At 53.3% G+C, this 18,951-nt stretch overlaps 1 protein-coding gene across 1 annotated transcript in view; it reads left to right on the forward strand.

Annotated features, from left to right (window-relative positions):
* SH3RF3 (SH3 domain containing ring finger 3) overlaps positions 1-18,951 on the forward strand; it is a 201,272-nt gene that overhangs the window by 147,988 nt on the left and 34,333 nt on the right. The window contains exons 8-9 of the mRNA XM_024757983.1: positions 7,802-7,972; positions 9,389-9,642. Coding sequence (XP_024613751.1) covers positions 7,802-7,972; positions 9,389-9,642 — 425 coding nt within the window. The remainder of the gene's footprint in view (positions 1-7,801; positions 7,973-9,388; positions 9,643-18,951) is intronic.

Genomic DNA, 18,951 nt, shown 5'->3' on the forward strand with positions numbered 1-18,951 from the left:
TTTCAGCTTTTCACTGTGGAGAATGATGTTAGACGTGGGCTTATCACATATGGCTCTTATTATGTCGAGATATGTTCCCTCTGTATCCACTTTGTTGATAGTTTTTTATCATAAGGAGATGTTGAATTTTGCCAAACGTTTTTTCAGTATCTATTGAGATGATCATATGGTTTTTACTCTTCAGTTTTTTAATATGGTGTATCACATTGGTTGATTTGCAGATGTTAAACCATCCTTGCATCCCTGGAGTAAATCCGCTTGGTCACAGTGTATGATCCTTTTAATGTATCAATATTTTTGAATTCGATTTGCTAATATTTTGTTGAAGATTTTTGCATCTATGTTTGTCAAGGATATTGGCCTGTAATTTTCTATTTTTGTGGTGTCCTTATCTGGATTCGTTATCAGAGTAACGTTGACCTTGTAAAATGAGTTTGTTTACCCTCCTCTTTAATTTTTTGGAAGAGTTTGAAAAGGATAGGTATTAAATCTTCTTTGAATATTTTATGGAATTCATCAGTGAAGCCCTCTGGTCCTGGACTTTCGTTTCTTGGGAGAATTTTGATCACTAATTTATTCTCCTTACTAGTAATTGGTCTATTCAGATTTTCTATTTCTTCATGATTCAGTCTTGGAAGATGACACGTTTTTAGAAATTTTTCCATTTCTTCCAGGTTGTTGTTGGTGTATAATTTTCTCAGCCGTCTCGTATGATCCTTTCTATTTCTTTGGTGTCAGTTGTAACTTCTTTTTTCATTTCTGATTTTATTGGTTTGGGCCAGTTCTCTTTTTTTCTTGATAAGCCTAGTTAAAAGTTTGAGAATTTTGTTTATCTTTTCAGAGAACCAGCTCTTAGTTTCATTGATCATTTCTATTGTTTTTTTTTAGTCTCTATTTCATCTATTTCTGCTCTGATGTTTATTATTTCCTTTCTTCTACTAACATTGGACTTTGTTTTTTCTTCTTTTTTCTCGTTCCTTTAAGTATAAGGCTGGATTATTTATTTGAGATTTTTCTTGCTTCCTGAGGTAGGCTCATATCACTATAAATTTCCCCTCTTAGAACTGCTTTTGCAGTGATCCATAGATTTTGGATCATTGTGGTTCTGTTTTCATTTGTTTCTATGTATTTTTAAATTTCTCCTTTGATTTTGTCAATGGTGCATTCATGTTGTTTAATTTCCATGTTTTTGTGGTTTTCCCCAATTTTTCTTTTGATTGATTTCTGGTTTCACACAATTGTGGTCAGAGAAGATGCATGATATGATTTCTACCTTCTTAAATTTATTGAGACCTGTTTTGTAAACTGGTGTGATTAATCCTGGAGAATGTTCCATGTATGCTTGAGAAGAGCGTGTTTTCTGCTGCTTTTGGATGGAATGTTCTGTATGTGTCCATTAAGTCCATTCTCCTGAGTTTGGTGAGCGTCGTTTTGACCATTACTTTTAACCCTTTATCAGGTAGATTGCTTATCTCCATTTTGTTTAGTTCTTTTTCTGAGGTTTCATCTTGTTTTTTCAATTGGAACATATTCTTCTGCCTCCTCGTTTTGCCTGACTCTCTCTGTGTTTGCTTCTATGTATTAGGTAAATCAGCTCCTTCAGCTCCCAGTCTTGAAGGGGTGGCCTTATTAGAAGATGTCGTGTGGGCCCAGAGGTGCGATCCTGCCTGGCCACCAGAGTCAGGCACTCGAGGGTCCCCTGTGTGGGCTGTGTGCAGCCTCCCGTTGTGGGGGCGCTGCAGCTACTGCTGAGGCATGCTGGTGGGTGGGGCTGGCCTCTGAACGTCCGTGGGCCCAGCCGCAGCACCTGCTGGGAACTGGTGGGCAGGGCTATTGCTCAGCTGGCCGTGAGGCCTAGCCAAAGTGCAGGGTGGGCGGCGCTTCATCAGGGCACGCCCACTGACACTAACAGGTTAGGTGGAGCATTCCAAAATTGCGCCCACCAGCCGGCATTAGCAAGGTAGCCTGAGATCGCGGATACGGCTCCCGCCAGAGACTCAGTCCCCAGGGATCAGCCCACTTGGTTCCCGCCTGTCTGGCAGCTGCTTCAGCGTCAGTAAGTGGGCTGTGAGCTGTTCAGTCTGGTATTCTTGCACTGGTTTTTAGGTCGAGTGAGTCTGCACGTTCAACTCCACTGAGAGCGGGTTTTCCACTCCCTGTGCTTCTGTAGTCCTCCTGGGTATTCTCTGTTGGTTTTCAAAGCCGGGTGTTTTGGGGGCTGGTCTCTCTGAGCGGGATCTAGGGTTGGGGGCTGCGTGTGGAGCTTGAATCCCTCACTCCTCAGGGAAGAGACCCGTCCCCTGTGGTCCCTCCTGACTGGATTGCGGTAGCTGGGGAGGGGTTTCCTGGGGAAGTCCGTCTCTCTGCTTCCCCTGCCCGTCTCCACGCTGTCCTTCTACCCTTCGTGGTGGAGGCTCTGTTCAGCCAGTGTTCAGGTCCCTTTCCGAGGAGGTGGTCCCACATGTGGCTGTGGACTTGCTGTGTCCGTGCGAAGAGGCGAGCTCGGGAACTTCCTGTGCTGAACCCTCTCCTCAGCTGATCCTGCTGATTGAGAGCCAGCGAGCGGCACGTGTCACGCTGACCTGAGCCCATGCGGCCCTGGCAGCCAGAAGAGCAGGGGCAGACTCTTCCCAGGAGGAATGGAAAAGAAGCTTCCTTACTCCAGAAGAGACGAGCAGGCCTCATATGGAGGTGGAAGGGTGTGAAGTTAATGACGGCGTTAAAGCTCTTTCATCGCTGCTTGATTAGAGTCTGTAGACAATTAACAGCAAGTGAGGATCTTACGTAGGAAAGAGCAAGTGATATGGTGAGCTGGCAGCTCTTCCCACGGTGCCAGGCTCGGCGGCCACGGCCTCCACTGCCGGCCGAGGGTGCCGGGAAGGGGTCTGACACTCCCCCCGCCTCACACAGGGCTGCGTCTGCCTGGAGGAAGGGTCGCCTCTTCGACGGGCCCGAGAGCCCCCTGCCGGCCACCGGGCTGTGGGGAAGAGGCGCTGGGATCCAGACGCTCCCACTCCTGCCTGAAATCAGTACCAACCTTGTGTGTGAACGCACAGAGGCGAATCCTGGGCCTGCTCTGCACGTGACGCGGGACCCCCTGCGTCCCCCGTGGAGGCCTGTGCTGAGCTCAAGGCCTTTGGAAGGAGTGGAAAGGGAGGGTGGGGCTCTGGGAACCATGCGGCTGCTGCCTGGTTCCCGCATTTCACCCAGGCCCGGCTGGGGCCCCAGGTTCCGTGAGGATCAAGGATCATCCTCCAGCTTCCCCAGGATGGCAGCACGCCGTGCTGGGGGTGCGGCTGAAGGCGTGGGGTGGGGAGGGGTGCAAAGGATGCACCCTGCCCTGTGGCCGCACTCGGACCTGGACGGAGTGACCCGGCGCACGGCAGGGACCGCAGAGCTGCAGGCGTCGGGCTGTGAGCCGGCTGGTCCCTCCGGGGCGTTTTCTTGAGTCACAACAGGGGAAGCAGATGGCCAGCGCCACCCCAGCGCAAGCTGCACGCAGGTGTTCAGGCCCCTAGTGCAGGAGAACGCCCGTGGGGAGGTGGGGGGCAGAGGTGTTCCAGGTGAAGTCAGATTTGTTTACATTCTGCCCCCCAGCCATGCACACCGAGAGGCTGAACTTGAAATACTGAGACCAGAGGAGGGACTACTCCTCAGAGAACAAATTTAAAATAAAGATGAAGACAGCAAGGGCATTAGTGCCCCGGTGCCACTCAGCACAGGCCCCTCACATGGAGCCCCCGCTCCCTGGCCTCTCCCGCCCGGGCCTCTCCCCAGCCTCCCGCAGTGCCCCCACCCCCGCCGGGTCCCTGCGGCCACGGAACCACCTGCCTCCAGCCCGCTGCTTTGTAAACACAGGTTCTCCATCTTTTTTGAGCCTCAGTGTGCTCAGCTGTGAAATGGGTGGGTGGCCCAGCCTCAGAGCTCACGTGGGGCTTGGGCGAGACCATGACTAATGCCAGCTTCCCGCGCTGCACCCTCGTCCTGCCTCGGCCCATGGCACCCGAGGTGGGGTGGGACTCTGCACGCTGCCCCATGGGCGCAGCTGCCCGTCAACAGCTCCCCGTCAACAAGGTAGGGCAGAGTTCTGACTCTGATGACTTGGAGGAGGAGGGCGCCTCGTTCCCCCGGGGCTGAAGGCATCCTGGGAAGTAAGCCCCTCTCCCCCGCGTGGTTAGTGCCCGAGGGGCACCAGAACCAGTATGTATTAGGGGCACCAGGACCAGTATGCATCCAAGAAATAAATAGCTGAAACTGGGAAGGAAACCTCGCTTCCCCCTGTTAGACTCTGGGCGTCCCACGTGAGGAGGCGGGACGCAGAATAGATCCAGTCTGCCTGCAGACTCGCTCAGGACGTGGCTCAGCAGAGCCTGTGGTCCTGGAGGCTGGCGCTCCGGCCGCGGCGGGGCCCACAGTTGGTCCAGGCCGGGCGAGTCGGCTGGTGGTTTCCGCCAGGTTCGCCTCAGTTGCCCGTTTTCTGCCGTTATGACTTCGTCAGGACCCGTGGTGTGTTTCTCTGAAGTACCAGTGGGATTTTGAAAGAAGCCTCTTCTGATTTAAAGGCTGAATCCAGGTGACTCGAGGCCCACGGTCTGAAGAATGCTCATTCTTGTGTGATGGGAAGATGCTGAGAAGTCAACACAGACCTTGTTCCCTAATGGCTCGGGGTCCCAGAATGCTGAGAGAGACCATCACCTCGTCCCCGGAAACGTTGCTCTGTCATCTCACGGCCGCTCCCCAGATCACAGACACACACACGGCTCGTCGGCTCTTTGCCGAGGTCTCTGACACTCACTTGCTTTGAAAACCTGAGTTGACTCCGCCGTAGAGGTGGGTGCTGGCGGATGCTGCGCCGGGGGTGGGGGGCCCGCCCTGGGCAGCTGAGACCCCCGAGCCTCACGCTCGCCACCCGGGGTCTGTCCTCTCCCGGCAGGGACGGCGCCCCCTCCTGCAGGAGCCTCCGTGTCCACAGCTCCATGGCAGGTGGCCCCTGAAGTCACCCAGTCCCAGGGGCTGGAAGGGTGGGTGGGGGCAAAGAAAAAGGCCACCTGCCAGGCCCTGGTGGAGGGTCCCTGACCCCCCCCCGGGGCTGCACACCGGTGGGTATCCTTGTTAAGAGACGCCCTTTCAGCTCCCATGTGGGCCCCTCGTCCCTCCAGCCCCCCACCTCCCTCTGGACCTAGCTCCCTGTGGACCCACACCTGTGTCATCCATCCTCTGCTTCTGTTCGCTTCTTCCCTTTCCTTTCTGGAGAGCAGCTCCTCTGCCTTTCCTTCTGTCCTCCTGGGAGCACCTCCCAGGGCACCCCTCCTCCTTCTGGTCCCAGCAGTGTGCTTGGACCCCAAATGAGGAAACTCAGAGCCCGCTTCCCCCACTTATCCTCATAGCCCTGCTTGTCCAGCAGAACTCAGGGCTGGATGAAACCGTTCCCAGTGCACACACACACACAAGTACATACACACACACACAAACACGTGCACACATACACATAAACACATGCGCATACATGCACATGCGGATACGTTACATGCACATGGACACACGACCGCACACACCCCTTTTTCTTCAACAGTCTTGATCTTAGTCTCAAAACCAGAGTCCCTATTTTATTCTTTCCATAAATGTTGATTGCACACCTGCCTGGTGCAGACACTGTTCTAGACCCTGGAGTGGAGGACGAACAGGACATGAAAGCCTCTACCCCATGGGGAGCACGCTGTGGGGGAGGGCAGATGAGAGGGGAGAGGGGCCCCCAGGTGGAGGGGGCAGGTGCAAAGGTCCTGAGGCAGGAGTGTGCGTGTGTGTTCGGGAGCACCTCAGTTTGCTGGGTCCCCTCAGCTGGACAGGCACACGTACCCTCTTCTGGGTGGATCCCTGGGTTCCCTCAGCAGCAGATGGACACAGCCACAGGGCAGCAGGTGGCCACCTGCCAGGATCCCAGCTGAGGACAAAAGATCTGCCCCAGAAGGACAAGCTGCCAGGACTCCTCACGGGAGAAGGGAACCTGCACTCTCCACACACACCCTCCCCGAGGTTGCCCACCCTGCAGTCCCGTGGGACAGGAGCCTGGGAAGAGGGCCCTCAGTCAGCAGGACTTCAGCCCACAGACCAGGGGTTCGAGGGAGGTTGCCCAAGTCATGACGCTTGCCCACATGTCCCCCAGCTTGGCGTTCCCCTGGCCACTGTGGGTCACCAGCAGCAGAATCAGAAAGACTGTTCTCACACCACCGAGGGGCAGAATGTGGCAGACGAGTGAGACCTGTGTTTCACTCTGTTTCCTTGAGAGCAGGCCTCATCCTTATTGGCTTGTAGCCCCCCAGGACCAGCCCAGCGGCCATCCCCCCATCCTCTCCCCCATCCTGCCCCCCAGTGAGGCAGTCTGGGTGTGAACGCAGTTTTCACGGGACGTTGGTTTATAGAGATTCCTCTTCGCCCTCCAAGAGGCCCCCGAGCAGCACACACGTGCAAGTAGAAGGATGACACCCAGCTCTTTGTTGATCGCCTGGTGTCATGTGGCTGGCGTGAATCTTCACCCCAGACAAGGAGGTCCTCCCGATGGGGGCTCGTTCACCCTCCCCGAGGGCCCGAGTCCTTCCTCTTGTCAGATTTGTCTCTAAGACCCAGTCCATCCTCTCACTCCAGGGGGGCAGGGTAGTGTGAGGCCAGGCCTTCGCCTGGCAGGGCAGGGGCATCCAAGTGGCGTGGGTTTTGTTTAGTTTATCTCATTTTACTGAATTTTACAGCCGGGACGTCTGTGCTCTGCGGGGCTCTCCGCCTGTTCTAGCCTCTTCCTCCCAAGGCCCCTCTGAGCCAGGGGGCCTCCCTTCTCCTCGTCTGACCCCAGTGAGTTGTGTCCCATCTCTGCCTCACCTTCTAAGAAGGGCCTCCAGGGTCAGGAGGGTGCTCTGGGGGTCGGTGAGCTCCTGTCTTCAGGAGCCAGCCCGGGAGGGGCAGTGTGCCCACCAGACACATCCTGGTAGGCTGTCCAGGAGATCACACTTCTTAAAAATGCAGCTTGGGACTTCCCTGTCGGTCCAGTGGTCAAGACCCCGTGCTTCTATTGCAGGGGGCGCGGGTTCGATCTCTAGTCGGGGACCTACGATCCCACATGTTGCGCGGTGCGGCCAAAACAAATGTCTTTTAATGCATCTGGTTCCCTGTTGGAGTGAAAGCCGCGCCACTTTTCCTGCCCAGATCGCGTGAGCAGTGTATTTGCCTGAAACCAGTCTCTCGTTAGGTCAAACTCACCGGGTCCACAAAGCCCCAAGGTAGCAGAGCACTTACAGCTGGTGCCTGAGGGCGCAGCTTCTAAGCCCTAGGCCAGGGTTCACACCACTAAATTGTTCCAAGAGGCTTCAAAGAAAAGCAGGATTTCAATTAGCCACAGATCTGAGGAGTCCCTAACTGGGCTGCCTTTTCTTTAAAAGGGCCCCTGAGTCTCTTCCAGCTTAGATGGATGAGTAAGCAGCAGGTGAGATGAAACAAGGAAAACCCAGCCCGGGGCTGCGTAGCTCAGCCCCGTTTTCCCGAAGGCTTTCTCTTGCCCAGAGTGTCAGGCATGAAGCAGAGAGAAGAGAATGAAGCAGGGGCCCAGAGAGCTGGCGCCACCATCTCGTCTGGCAGGTCCTCCAGGGCCTCGGGCGAGTCGTGTGGCCGCCGTGCGCTCCGCCGGCCGGCTCAGCGCAGGGCGTGGGGGCCGTGGCTGCTGGGTCACCGGGGGAGCTCGGTCCCTTCCCTGCCCGCCGCTCCTGGTAGCTGATCCCAGCTGCGCCCCCTCACCGGCCTGCCTCTCCTGCCGCAGGTACCTGGCGCTCTATGCCTACAAGCCCCAGAAGAGCGACGAGCTGGAGCTGCGCAAGGGCGACACGTACCGCGTGCTGGAGAAGTGTCGGGATGGCTGGTTCAAGGGCACAGCGCTGCGGACGGGGCTCTCGGGCGTGTTCCCGGGGAACTACGTGACGCCCGTCTCCAGGTGAGGTCTGAGGGGCAGAGCCGCGCGTGGCAGCTGCACACGGGGGCGGGCATCCCAGGGCGGGACCTTGTGGGCACGTGGGCATGTGTGAATGCATGTGCGTGTGTGCACGTGAGTACAGCGGGTGTGTGTGCGAGAAGCACAAGCCATTCACACACGTGAAGGCAAGATTACATATTCCCAGAAGTTAACCATTATTATTGAGCAGAGCATTATGTGTGATTAATTTCTTTTCTTCTTTGTGATTTCCTGTGTTTTACAAATTTACTGGTAGTTTTTATAACCTCGGAAAAGCAAGTTAAAAAATTCGCTAGAGATGACCCAGGGTTGTCAGATGTTTCCATGGAGGGGAGCGTCCACTGCAGGGTGGAACCCTGGATTACCCAGCCCTAGTTCACAGCCCAGGACACGCAGGTCCACTGGAGGCTTGCCCCCGGGCCTCTGCTCTCTTTGGAACAAGACTTCCAGGAAGACAACTGAACAATGCCCAAACCTGCACTGACGACGGACCGGCTCGCACCTTTGAAGCAGCGGGGAGGGGAGCCACGCCACCCACGGTCCCTCCTGGAAAGGCCCACCATTTGTGAGCCCCGTGGCCCCATGGCCCTGGACGAGGAGGCCCTTCTCCCCACAGCTGCTCCGCAGAGGCTCTGCTTCCCCGGGACCCTCCCACATGGCCCCGGACCCCGGCGGCAGTGCCTGCCCTCCCCCACGTGTGGCTCCGGGGTTTCACGACTGAGATCCTGAGGGGACAGAAGGGACGTTTTCCCGGCTTTTAGACAAATGGAAGGCATTTGATCCCTGAAACCGGACCCCAGGAGCTTCCCAGCCCAGACCCACATGCTCAGAGCTGGTGCACGGCTCAGCGCCGGCACGTGCAGAACAGACCATCAGAGCCCGTCTCGGGGTCCTGTGCTCCTTTGTGTTCCTGGGCTGTCGACACCGGCTTCATCTGGAAAGTATGGGTGAAACCGCAAGTTCCCCGGCGTCCGTCAGGAGCGCAGGGCTTGTCTGCACCCTTTCCTGGAGGCCCCAGAGCCAGGAAGCTGTGTCCGGAGGGAGACGGGTCCTGCTTCCTGCTGCCTGCTGCCTGCCAGATGCGTCCAAGCCCATTCCTTCTGCACGTGTTGGGGACACTCAGCTGTTTGTTAGACTAAATCAAGGCAGTGGCTCTGGAACAAAATATCTGATTAGCATCATTTCTGTTTCTTAGGGTTCTCTTGCTGTTTCTCAGATATTCGCATCGAGAGACCGTGCCATTGTACAGGGGGCTCTGCTGCCAGCCTGAGCTCTGGGCATCGCATGCCTGCAGGCGTTCTCCTGGTGGTGCTTCAGGATTTGTCCCCGGACCACGTGGCCTGTGTGGCGTGGTTGCATCTGTGCCCTCCCCTGACTTCATTCTGTTTACTTCCTCAGGGTTCCTGTAGGTGGGGCTGGGCCACCCCGGAATAACGCTGTCGGAGGGTCTCCGCTGGCCAAGGGGATGGCCACAACGCTTCACCCAGGCGGTGGGAGTCTGAGTAGCCCGGCCACGGCCCTGAGGCCGGCCCTCCCCCTCACCATGGCCCAGGCTCCGGCCCAGCACCCGGCAGTCTCGCCCGCACTGAGCAGTTGTCTGCGGCACTCAGTTCAGCCGGCGGCCAGCCAAGCCCGGAGCGCCGGCCCCCCCGGTATGTAGCAGGCTCCCACGGGCCTCATTCTGCTGGAAAATTTGAGGAGGGTGGTCTCAGGGTCAGAAGTCATGAACATCCTTTTGGCCCAGGTCTCGAGCAGTCCATGGAAGGGCCCGTCGTAATCATGAACTTCTGCTAATCTTGGAGGATGTGTTGACTTAATCATGTTAGCCTGTTCTGGCCGCTGGAATGGAGTAGAGAATTCACAGGTGTTTATACACTTCATGTAGCCAGAGGACTGCGTGGACCAGTGAGGTTACCTTGGCGCCTCTGGGCACCCTCGTCAGCCGCTGTGGGTCACTTACGTCCAAATGCCAGGTGCTAAGGGGGTCTCCCGATTAGGCAGCAGCCCCAGGACAGAGCTGGTAATGAGACAGATCCACAGGGTCCCTTCCTGAAATGCTTTGAGGCTGGAGGGAGTGATGGCCATCGACTCTTCACCTTCATGCGGCTTCACCAATAGGCAGACTGACCAGAATTCAGGAGAACCCAGGTGGCTCCCAGTGTAGCGGGAGATGACGGAAAGTGTGGGGTGGATGGTGCAGGCATGAAGAGGGGTTGGTGCGTCTTGCTTGGAAGCTTGGCAGTGAGCTAAGAGGAGCTGCTAAGCGTGGCTCACATGCTGCTCCTGGGAGCCAGGCCAGTAACCTTCCGACACGTAGAACCAGCAACATTGTCACCGTGTAGTGACAAGGGACCCAGGACAGGAGAATGTACTGCTGAATTTCACTTCGATGGCACAGAATTCCTTTTCCCACCCCAGCCTCATTCTTAGAAGTCATCTCTCTTCTTCTCAAAGTAAGGCTTAAAGGATAATAAATGTAAATTCTTTAGAGCAGTAAAGTACACTGTTTTCTAGACTCTGGCCAGCCAGAGACGGCCCGCTAGGAGTCTCCAGAAAGCATCTCCTCGGTGTGAGAAGCCCAGACGACACTCAGCACAGTGGGGCCACAGTCCCTCCCAGTCGCGGCCAAGGGACACGAGGGGGGCGGGTGTCCGGGCGCCCCCCGCCCCCCATTGTCGGGACGCATTGCTGAGCGCTGGCAGGAAGCCCAGCGTTTCAGAGCCGGCCCTGCTCTCAGCCCCGGGACTGGCCCTTAGGGCGGCGGGGCGGTGGCGGGGGGCGGGCGCTGTGACGAGGCTGGTGAGGGGTCGGTCCCAGGCGGAGCTGCCTGTAGCACCCAGGCAGGGGGGAGGGAACAAAGGCACAGAAGTGCGAGAAGCGCGTCCCTGTCCTCCAGCTGGAGCGGTGCAGTGAGGGCAGCGAGCAGGGCGGGTTGAAGGGCCGGGGGGCAGCGGGGGTCCTGCGCTGGGGCCCCTCCTACCGGGATGGTGTGGGCGTGGTGCGTGCTCAGGGCAGCCGCCGGTACCGTCCTGTCAGAGGACAGCCCTGGAGCGCGCAGGGCACGGAGTCAGCAAGGCGAATGAGATTCATTACCAGCGGTCAGGGCCGAGCTCTGGTCCAGGCCGCGGGAACCCCCAGGGCTCCTGAACAAGAGGTGACGCTTTACCAGACGTCCCGGGCACAGTGGGGAGGAAGAGTTGGCTTGGGGACTGGCAAGGTGCTGCTGTCCAGGTGAAAGGTGACAGTGGTCTGGCCCCAGGGCTGGGGTTGCAGAACTGGGACAAAATAATGAGCTATTAGGGGGCACAGGGGCCGTGTGGAAGAGCTGGGAGGGGCAGGGCTGCTAGTGCAGTTTGCCGGTGCCGTCCCCTGACCTAGAGGCGCCCAGAGGGGTCTGGCTTAGGGGGGAAGGTTGGCCTGTGGCTCTGAGGGGTGTCGTGGGCGCTGGTCCACTGTGGCCCTGGCTGACCTGGACCGGCCTCCAGATGTGGGGCTCCCGTCCGTCTGTGAATCCCCCCTCGCCACGGTGGGGGCGGTGCTGCTCGTCCACGCCTGGCGGGTGAGGTGCTGGAACCGGCCTGGACTCTGGGCAGACATCCTGAATGTGGCTTCCTTTCAGAGGACAAAACTTGAGGGGCCCCTGGGTCCCTTTTGGGGGTGAAGGTGGTGGTGAAACACCCAGCTTTTCAGGGGACCAGGGTGGACTTCCTGTGCCCAGTGCCTGGTCATAGTGGGTACAGGGTGGACTTCCTGTGCCCAGTACCTGGTCATCCATAGGTACAGGGTAGACTTCCTGTGCCCAGTGCCCGGTCGTCCATGGGTGCAGGGTGGACTTCCTGTGCCCAGTGCCCGGTCATCCGTGGGTACAGGGTGGACTTCCTGTGCCCAGTACCTGGTCATCCATGGGTACAGGGTGGACTTCCTGTGCCCAGTACCTGGTCATCCATGGGTACAGGGTGGACTTCCTGTGCCCAGTGCCCGGTCATCCGTAGGTGCAGGGCCTACTTCTGGTGCCTGGTGTTCAGCCTCGTGCTGGGTGGTGTTCCCAAACAGCAGCAGTGGGATCTGTAACAAGGAAACCTCATGGGTGGGCTTGGCACTTCCCTGGTGTAGAGCCTCCAAGACTGACTCTGCCATCCCAGGGACCCTGTAAATGCCTATAGTCCTTCATATGTGGGTTTTGCTTAAATTAATGAAAAGTAAGGTCTGTTCTTGCAGCTGGCCTCCGGGGCCCTGGGGAAGAGCCAGCTGTCTGTGTCCTAAAGGAGTCTCTGCAGGAGTATTATCTGTGCCAGACCTCTTGCCCCAGCCACTACCTTCCAGCTGGCCCTGGCTTAGAGCAGCTGATGGTGTTTATTTTAGCCTCTGGCTGTGATGCAGCCACTGAGCGCCTGATGATCAGGTGAGCCCGGGAACTCCCTGACTGCTGCTCCATGGCTGGTGAGACGTGCACCGAGATGCTGGTCTCCTAGGCCCTGGGAGCACCCGAGCAGGTTCTGGGCAGCCCGCGTCCCAAGCCAGGTCCCTTCTGCCTGTGAACCTCTCATCCACTCACCCAGCCCGCCTCACGCATTTCCCTGTGCCTGGTGACCCCGAGCGGTTGGGGCGTGCCTCCAGCATGGCTGCCCTGGCTCTGCACCAGGTGCCCTGCAGTGGCCTTTCCGTGCCCCGCCGTTATAGCACCCTCCTCAATTCAAAGCAGAACGTGACCTGCCCGTCTCATTTATGGAACGGAACGAGAGCAGAATAAAAGAAATTGGCACGGCCAGGGCAGAACAACACTGCGTGTCTGTCCTCGATCACCATGGTAACCACCACGGGTGACGGGCGTGCTCTTCCATCTGTTTAATTTTACGTGTGGGAAGAGCGAGGTGCAGGATGGTTTAACGGCTTCCCCAGCGCGTTCCAGCCCAGGGCTTGTCCCCATGCTTGTGTTGCCACAGCCAGGCTACGGGAGGCTCCCCCCATCATTTCAGTAATTAAATGCCATGGAGTTCCCACGGCACTTTGCACTTCACTCTGCATCTAGAGGGCAGAGCACACTGCTGACAGCACAGCACTGCAGTGATTGCCCGTTTCCGCAAACCCCAGCCCAGGCACCTGAGCGGCCCTCGTCAGTGTTCTCAGCCTGAGCCAAAGTCAGGCAGTTGAACAAAGGCCCGATTGCACTGGCCATGGCACCGGGGGGCAAGAGCCCTGTACGGCCATTCACTCATCAGCAAAAAGCACTGGAGGAGAGCTGGGCACCCGGGGCTTCTGCCGGGGTCCAGACATACAGAGAAGAACCAGAAACCCGTTTCTGCCCCCACTCAGAGAGGAGGACGAGGAAACACACACTTTCAGTGGAATTTGAAAAGCACTGGGGTGGAGGCCTGGCAGGTACTAAGATGCACGGAGTGGGAGGGTACCTCACTCAGACCAGGGAGGAAGTGGGAGCAGCTGCAGAGGGGCCTGTGAACCGTCTTCCAGAGGTGATGCTGCCTTGCTTTAAAGGACTGAGAAGGAAGTATGTGGGCCGACAAAGCAGAAAGGGAGTCCAGCAGAGGGATGAGCGGGCAGAGCAGGGAGAGGAGAGAGACCGTGGTTTCTACGTGGGGTGACTTGACCTAATTTGATGTGACTGAGACGGAGGTAGGCAGGAGAAGCTGCGTGTCGGTGGCGGTTCTCTGCAGAGGCAAAGTTTACTTTAGGTCTTAAAGCGGTGGAGCTGAGCGTGCAGGGGTGAGTGGTGGAGTGCGGGAGGGGCTGGAGCCAGCCAAGGGCCGGGGCCTGAGGACCTGAGCGGCCCAGTGCAGGAGGGAGCAGAGCTGGATGGCTCTCTTCCCCTGTGTCAGGGAACCTCAGCTTTTATCCTGAGGGCAGCAGGGCTCCTGAAGGGTTTTAAATAATAGATGTAATCAGATTTTTGTATCCAAAGGATAAAGCTAGATTTCTGCTCACAGCTAAGATAAAGTAACGAGGTCAGGATTTACCTTCCCATCAGAAACAACTGAAAAAACAGACAAATATATAAAACAGTGGTTTGTGAGACACTAGATACTAGAAAACTAAGGACAGTGATTCATGATAGATGAGAACAAACAGGAGGATCCCAGCTCACTGCCTGGAGAGAAGGCCGGGCATTGGCATGGTGAGGGTAGCGAAGGTGAGCCCAGCAGGTGCCCTGGAGGGGTGGTGCAGAGACGAGGGTCTGGATGACCGAGCCCCCGTGGGGAGGGATCTGCACAAAGAGAAAAGCCCAGCGGGTACAGAGCATCCCTGGACCAGGACGCTGAGAACTAATAGGCAGGTGTGTGTGAGGAATGCACGGAGCCAGGAGCATGGTGACAGGAAGGGTCCTCACTCTCAGTGTCTGCAGATACGCAGCTGGAAGGTGCCTGTTCCCGCCAGCCGGCTCCCAGGGCACCGGGCCGTCCGTGCAGAGGGGCCTCGCCTGGTAGTGGCAGCATCGCTCTCGTCCCACCTGTGTCAGATGGCAGTAAAGAAGCACTGGGCGTGGGGAGGAGCAGGAAAACATGCCCCACCGCAACGAGGTCAACCAACCAGTCAATGAAAGCTGACTCAGAACTGACACAGATGTTTGAATTAGCGGACAAAGATATTAACACAGATGTTATAATTGCATTCAGTACACTCAGAAAGGTAAGCAGAAACATGGAAGATACTTTAAAGACCAAAACAAAACTTTAAGAAATAACTACACGTGTGAGATCAAGAATACCCTGGATGGCATTAACGATAGGTTAGACGTTGCTAAGAAAATATTAGTGAACTTGATGATATAGTGATAGAAACCATGAAAAATGAAACAGAGATAAAAGAGAATTGTTTTAAATTAAAAGAGCATCAGTGAGCAATGGGGCAACTTCAAGTGGCCAAATATATTTCTAACTGGAGTCCCCAAACTAAAGGAGAAAAGGGTGGGACAGAAAAATTATTTGAAGAAATAATGACCAAAGTTGTTCTGAATTTGATGAAAACTATAAACTCACAGATCAGTGACAGCTGGCGAATCCCAAGCACAAGGAACGTGGAGAAAACTACACCAAGGCAAATGATCATCAAATCGTTCACAATCTGTGATGAAGAAAACCTTAAAGGTAGCAAGAGAAAAAATACATGTGAAGTAGGAAAAAATAAGGATGAAGGTAGATTTCTTGTCAGGAATTCTGCAGGTGAGAAGACAGTAGGAAACTAAATAAATCATGAAAGAAATGAATCTGTCAAGTTAGGATCCTATACGCAGTAAAAGTATCTTTCATAAATGAAAGCGGGACTTCCCTGGTGGTCCAGTGGTTAAGAATCTGCCTTCCAATACAGGGGACAGGAGTTCGATCCCTGGTTGGGGAACTAAGGTCCCACATGCCGAGGGGCAGCTAAGCCTGTGTGCCACAACTAGAGAAGCCTGCGTGCTGTAACGAAGACCCAGTGCAGCCAAAAAGCAAACAAAATCTCTCATAAATGAAAGCAAAATAAAGAATCATTCAGACACAGTAAAGCTAAAAGATTTCATCACCAATGGACCCACACTATGAAAAATGTTGAACAGCGTTCTTTAGGAAGAAGGGAAGTGACACCAGTTGGCAACGGGTCTGTACAAAGGAATGAGGAGCAGTAGAAACGGTAACTACGTGGATAAATGCATCAGATTTTTTCCTTACTATTTAAAAATCTTTAAAATAAAACTGGCTGTTTAAACAAAAATAGAAATAGTGCAGTTTGGGATTAAAAATGTATATAAAAGTAAAGTATGTGGTAGCAGTTGCACAGAGGGTGGGAGGGGAGGCCCAAGAAGCACCATGCACATTGTCGGGAGTCTTGTCTATTCGTGTGCTGCGTGAGGACGTGTAGGTAGGTGACCATAAACTAGAGACGCAGGCAACCACTAAACGTCAAAGCAGAGTGTCAGCAAACAGGCTAACAGAGGCGATAAAACAGAATCACAGAAACTTCCATTAATCCAAAAGAAGGTGTAAAAAGAGGGGAACGGGAACAAAGTACATGGGTCAGATAGAAAACCTGTAGTAAAATGTAGGTTTATACCTGATCATGTAAATAATCCCATTAAATACAAATCATCTGAATAGCCTCAAGGAGAATTCAGAGCTTGTTACGAAAAAAAAAGACAAGACCCAACCGTATGCTGTGAACAGAAAACAGATTTTAATACTTTAAATATAAAATCAGTTAAAATTAGAAGGCCACACAGTTGATCCCATTACTCGCAGTCCCTATGGTTTTATGGTGTTCTGTAAGGTTTCCATGAGCACCGAAATAGTGAACACTGAGCTGTTGCCCCTAAGTGAGATGTGTGCGTTGCATGTAGACTACAATCTTAAATACTAAAAACAACCCATCAGGGCAGATTCTATTTTCTTTGTTTTACAAAAGAGAAAATGAGGTTCAGAAGCATGAAGTGACTTGCCTGAGGCTGCCTGACTAACAGGTGACGGACGGAGTCAGGATCCAAACTGATTCAGAACTGATAAACCTCTAGACAGCTGGATAACGAATAAAGAGAGGTACACAAATTATCAGTACCACGGATAATAAAACTGACATCACTGCAGATTCTACAGAATGATAAGGGATTATTATTTTAAAAAACTCTATGCCAATAAACTTAACAAATTAGACAAAATGGATATATTTCTTAAAAGACACAAATTGATAACTTAAGGTGAACTAAAAAACCTGGATAGACCTCTGTTTATTAAAGAAATTGAATTAGTTTAAAACCTTTCACAAAGAAAACCGCAGGCCTAAGTGGCTGTATTGATGAGTTATACCTGTTGGTTAAGGAAGAAATTATAACAATTCTACGGAAACTCTTCCAGAAAATTGAAGAGAGAACGCTTCCTGACTCTTTCTGTGAAGCCAGCATTACCCTCATAACAAAACCAGGCAAAGACATTAAAAAGTAAAACTACAGACCAATATCACTCAAAACATAGGTGTAAAAATTCTCAGCAAAATTTTAGCAAGTCAAATACAGCGATAAGTAAAAAGGATAATACATCCTGATCAAGTAGAGTTTATCCCAGGAACTTAAGCTTTGATTAATGTTTGACAGTCAATACAATTCAATGTATTAACAAACTCAAAAGTGAACATAACGTGATCATTTCAGTAGATGTGGAAAAAAATTTTGACAAAATCCAACATAAATTAGAGTAGGATTCAGAACAAAGACGTGCGTCAAATGACTCGTTTTTTTGCTGCGCTGTCCACGTCTGCACATTAAAACTCTCAGAAAATGAGAAAAGAGAAGTGAGCTGCTCAGCCTGCTAAAAGGTATCTGTGAAAACCCACAGCTAACCTCAGACTTAATGGTGAGAAACTAAAAGCTGGGACTTCCCTGGTGGCACAGAGATTAAGAATCCCCCTGCCAATGCAGGGGACACCGGTTTGAGGCCAGGTCTGGGAAGATCCCACATGCCACCGCAGAGCATCTAAGCCCATGCGCCACAACTACTGAAGCCCGCGCACCTAGAGCCTGTGCTCTGCAACAAGAGAAGCCACAGCTCGCCGCAACTAGAGGAAGCCCGGGTGCAGCAACGAAGTCCAAACACAGCCAAAAATAAATAAAATTGATTAAGAAAAACCCCAAAACTGAAAGCTTTCCCCAGGATCAGGGTCCAGTTAGGGATGTCCATTCTTACCAGTTCTATTCAACATTGTGCTGTTAAGTTCTAGCCAGAGTAGTTAGTCAAGGCAGAGGAAGAGGTCTGGAGATGGGAGAGGAAAGAGGAAGACCATCTGTGTCTGAGATGACGTGACCTTGTACATAGAGAACCTTAAGGAATCCACAGTCACACACACTCAGACGCAGACAAAGACTCTTTTAGAGACAGTGAATTAGTTTCAGCAAGGTTACAGGATACAAGATCAATATACAAAAGTCAGTTTTGTTTCTCTACACCAGCAATGAATAATTGGAAATTGACATTTAAAAAATGATACCAATTTTAATAGCATCAAAAATATAAATTACTTAGGAATAAATCTGACAAAAGATGAGTAAGACCAGCACAATGAACACTCCAAAATATTGCAAAGTAAAGAAAGAAAGAAGTCTTCAATAAGTAGAGAGGTATACTTTATTCAGGAGTGAGAAAACGGTATTGTTAAGGTGTTTATTCGCCAAAAACTGACCTACAGCTTCCATGGAATACCAATCAAGATCTCACCCAACTTTCTGGTAGAAATTGACAATCTGGTTCCCAGATTCATACAGGCATGCAGAGGACCTAGAATAGTCAAAACAACCTTGAAAAGAAAAAGTTGGAAAGCTTAACACTGATTTCAAGACATATTAAAAAGCCACAGTAATCAGTGTGATATTGGTGTGAAGACAAATGGCTGGATTGATAGATACTTTTTCTGAAAACAGAAAAGTGTCCATTAAGTTTGGTGACAGGGGAGTCATAATTGATCTTGTCCAGATACATTTGATGGAACGATGGGGTGAGAAACCGTATTTCAGGAGACAGAAGTGAGTGGAGGACTCCTGGAAGCCTGGGAGAGTGATTCATGTGGAAATCCCACCCCCCTCTGCTCTGAACACAGAGAGGTTGGTTGGTTCTTGATACTCTGGATGTAAACGAATGGAACACAAGAGTTGATACGCTGGCCTCCTGGGTTCCGGGATGAAGCAGGTGGTGGTGGCCGGCTTTCCCCTCCTGCAGGAGAACACGGACAGGCAGCCCCTGGAGGGCGTCAGGGATCCAGGCCAGGTGCACTGGTCTAAGGGCTGAGCCCCCTCCTGGGAGTGGTCAGTACTGAGCCCCTGCCTGGGATGAGGGACGGAATGGAGCCCCACCTGGAGTTGGAGTCTGGCTCTGGCCTGAGGCCTAGATCTGCACCTTTCCTGCAGGACCAGACTCAAGCCACCCGATTACACCTGGTTCTGAGGGGAGGTCCCAGAAGCCAGGCAGAAGCAGCAACAAAACTGCAGGAGG

This window comes from Neophocaena asiaeorientalis, unplaced genomic scaffold (assembly GCF_003031525.2).
Source record: "Neophocaena asiaeorientalis asiaeorientalis breed wild unplaced genomic scaffold, Neophocaena_asiaeorientalis_V1.1 scaffold497, whole genome shotgun sequence".
NCBI classification, from domain to species: Eukaryota; Metazoa; Chordata; class Mammalia; order Artiodactyla; family Phocoenidae; genus Neophocaena; species Neophocaena asiaeorientalis.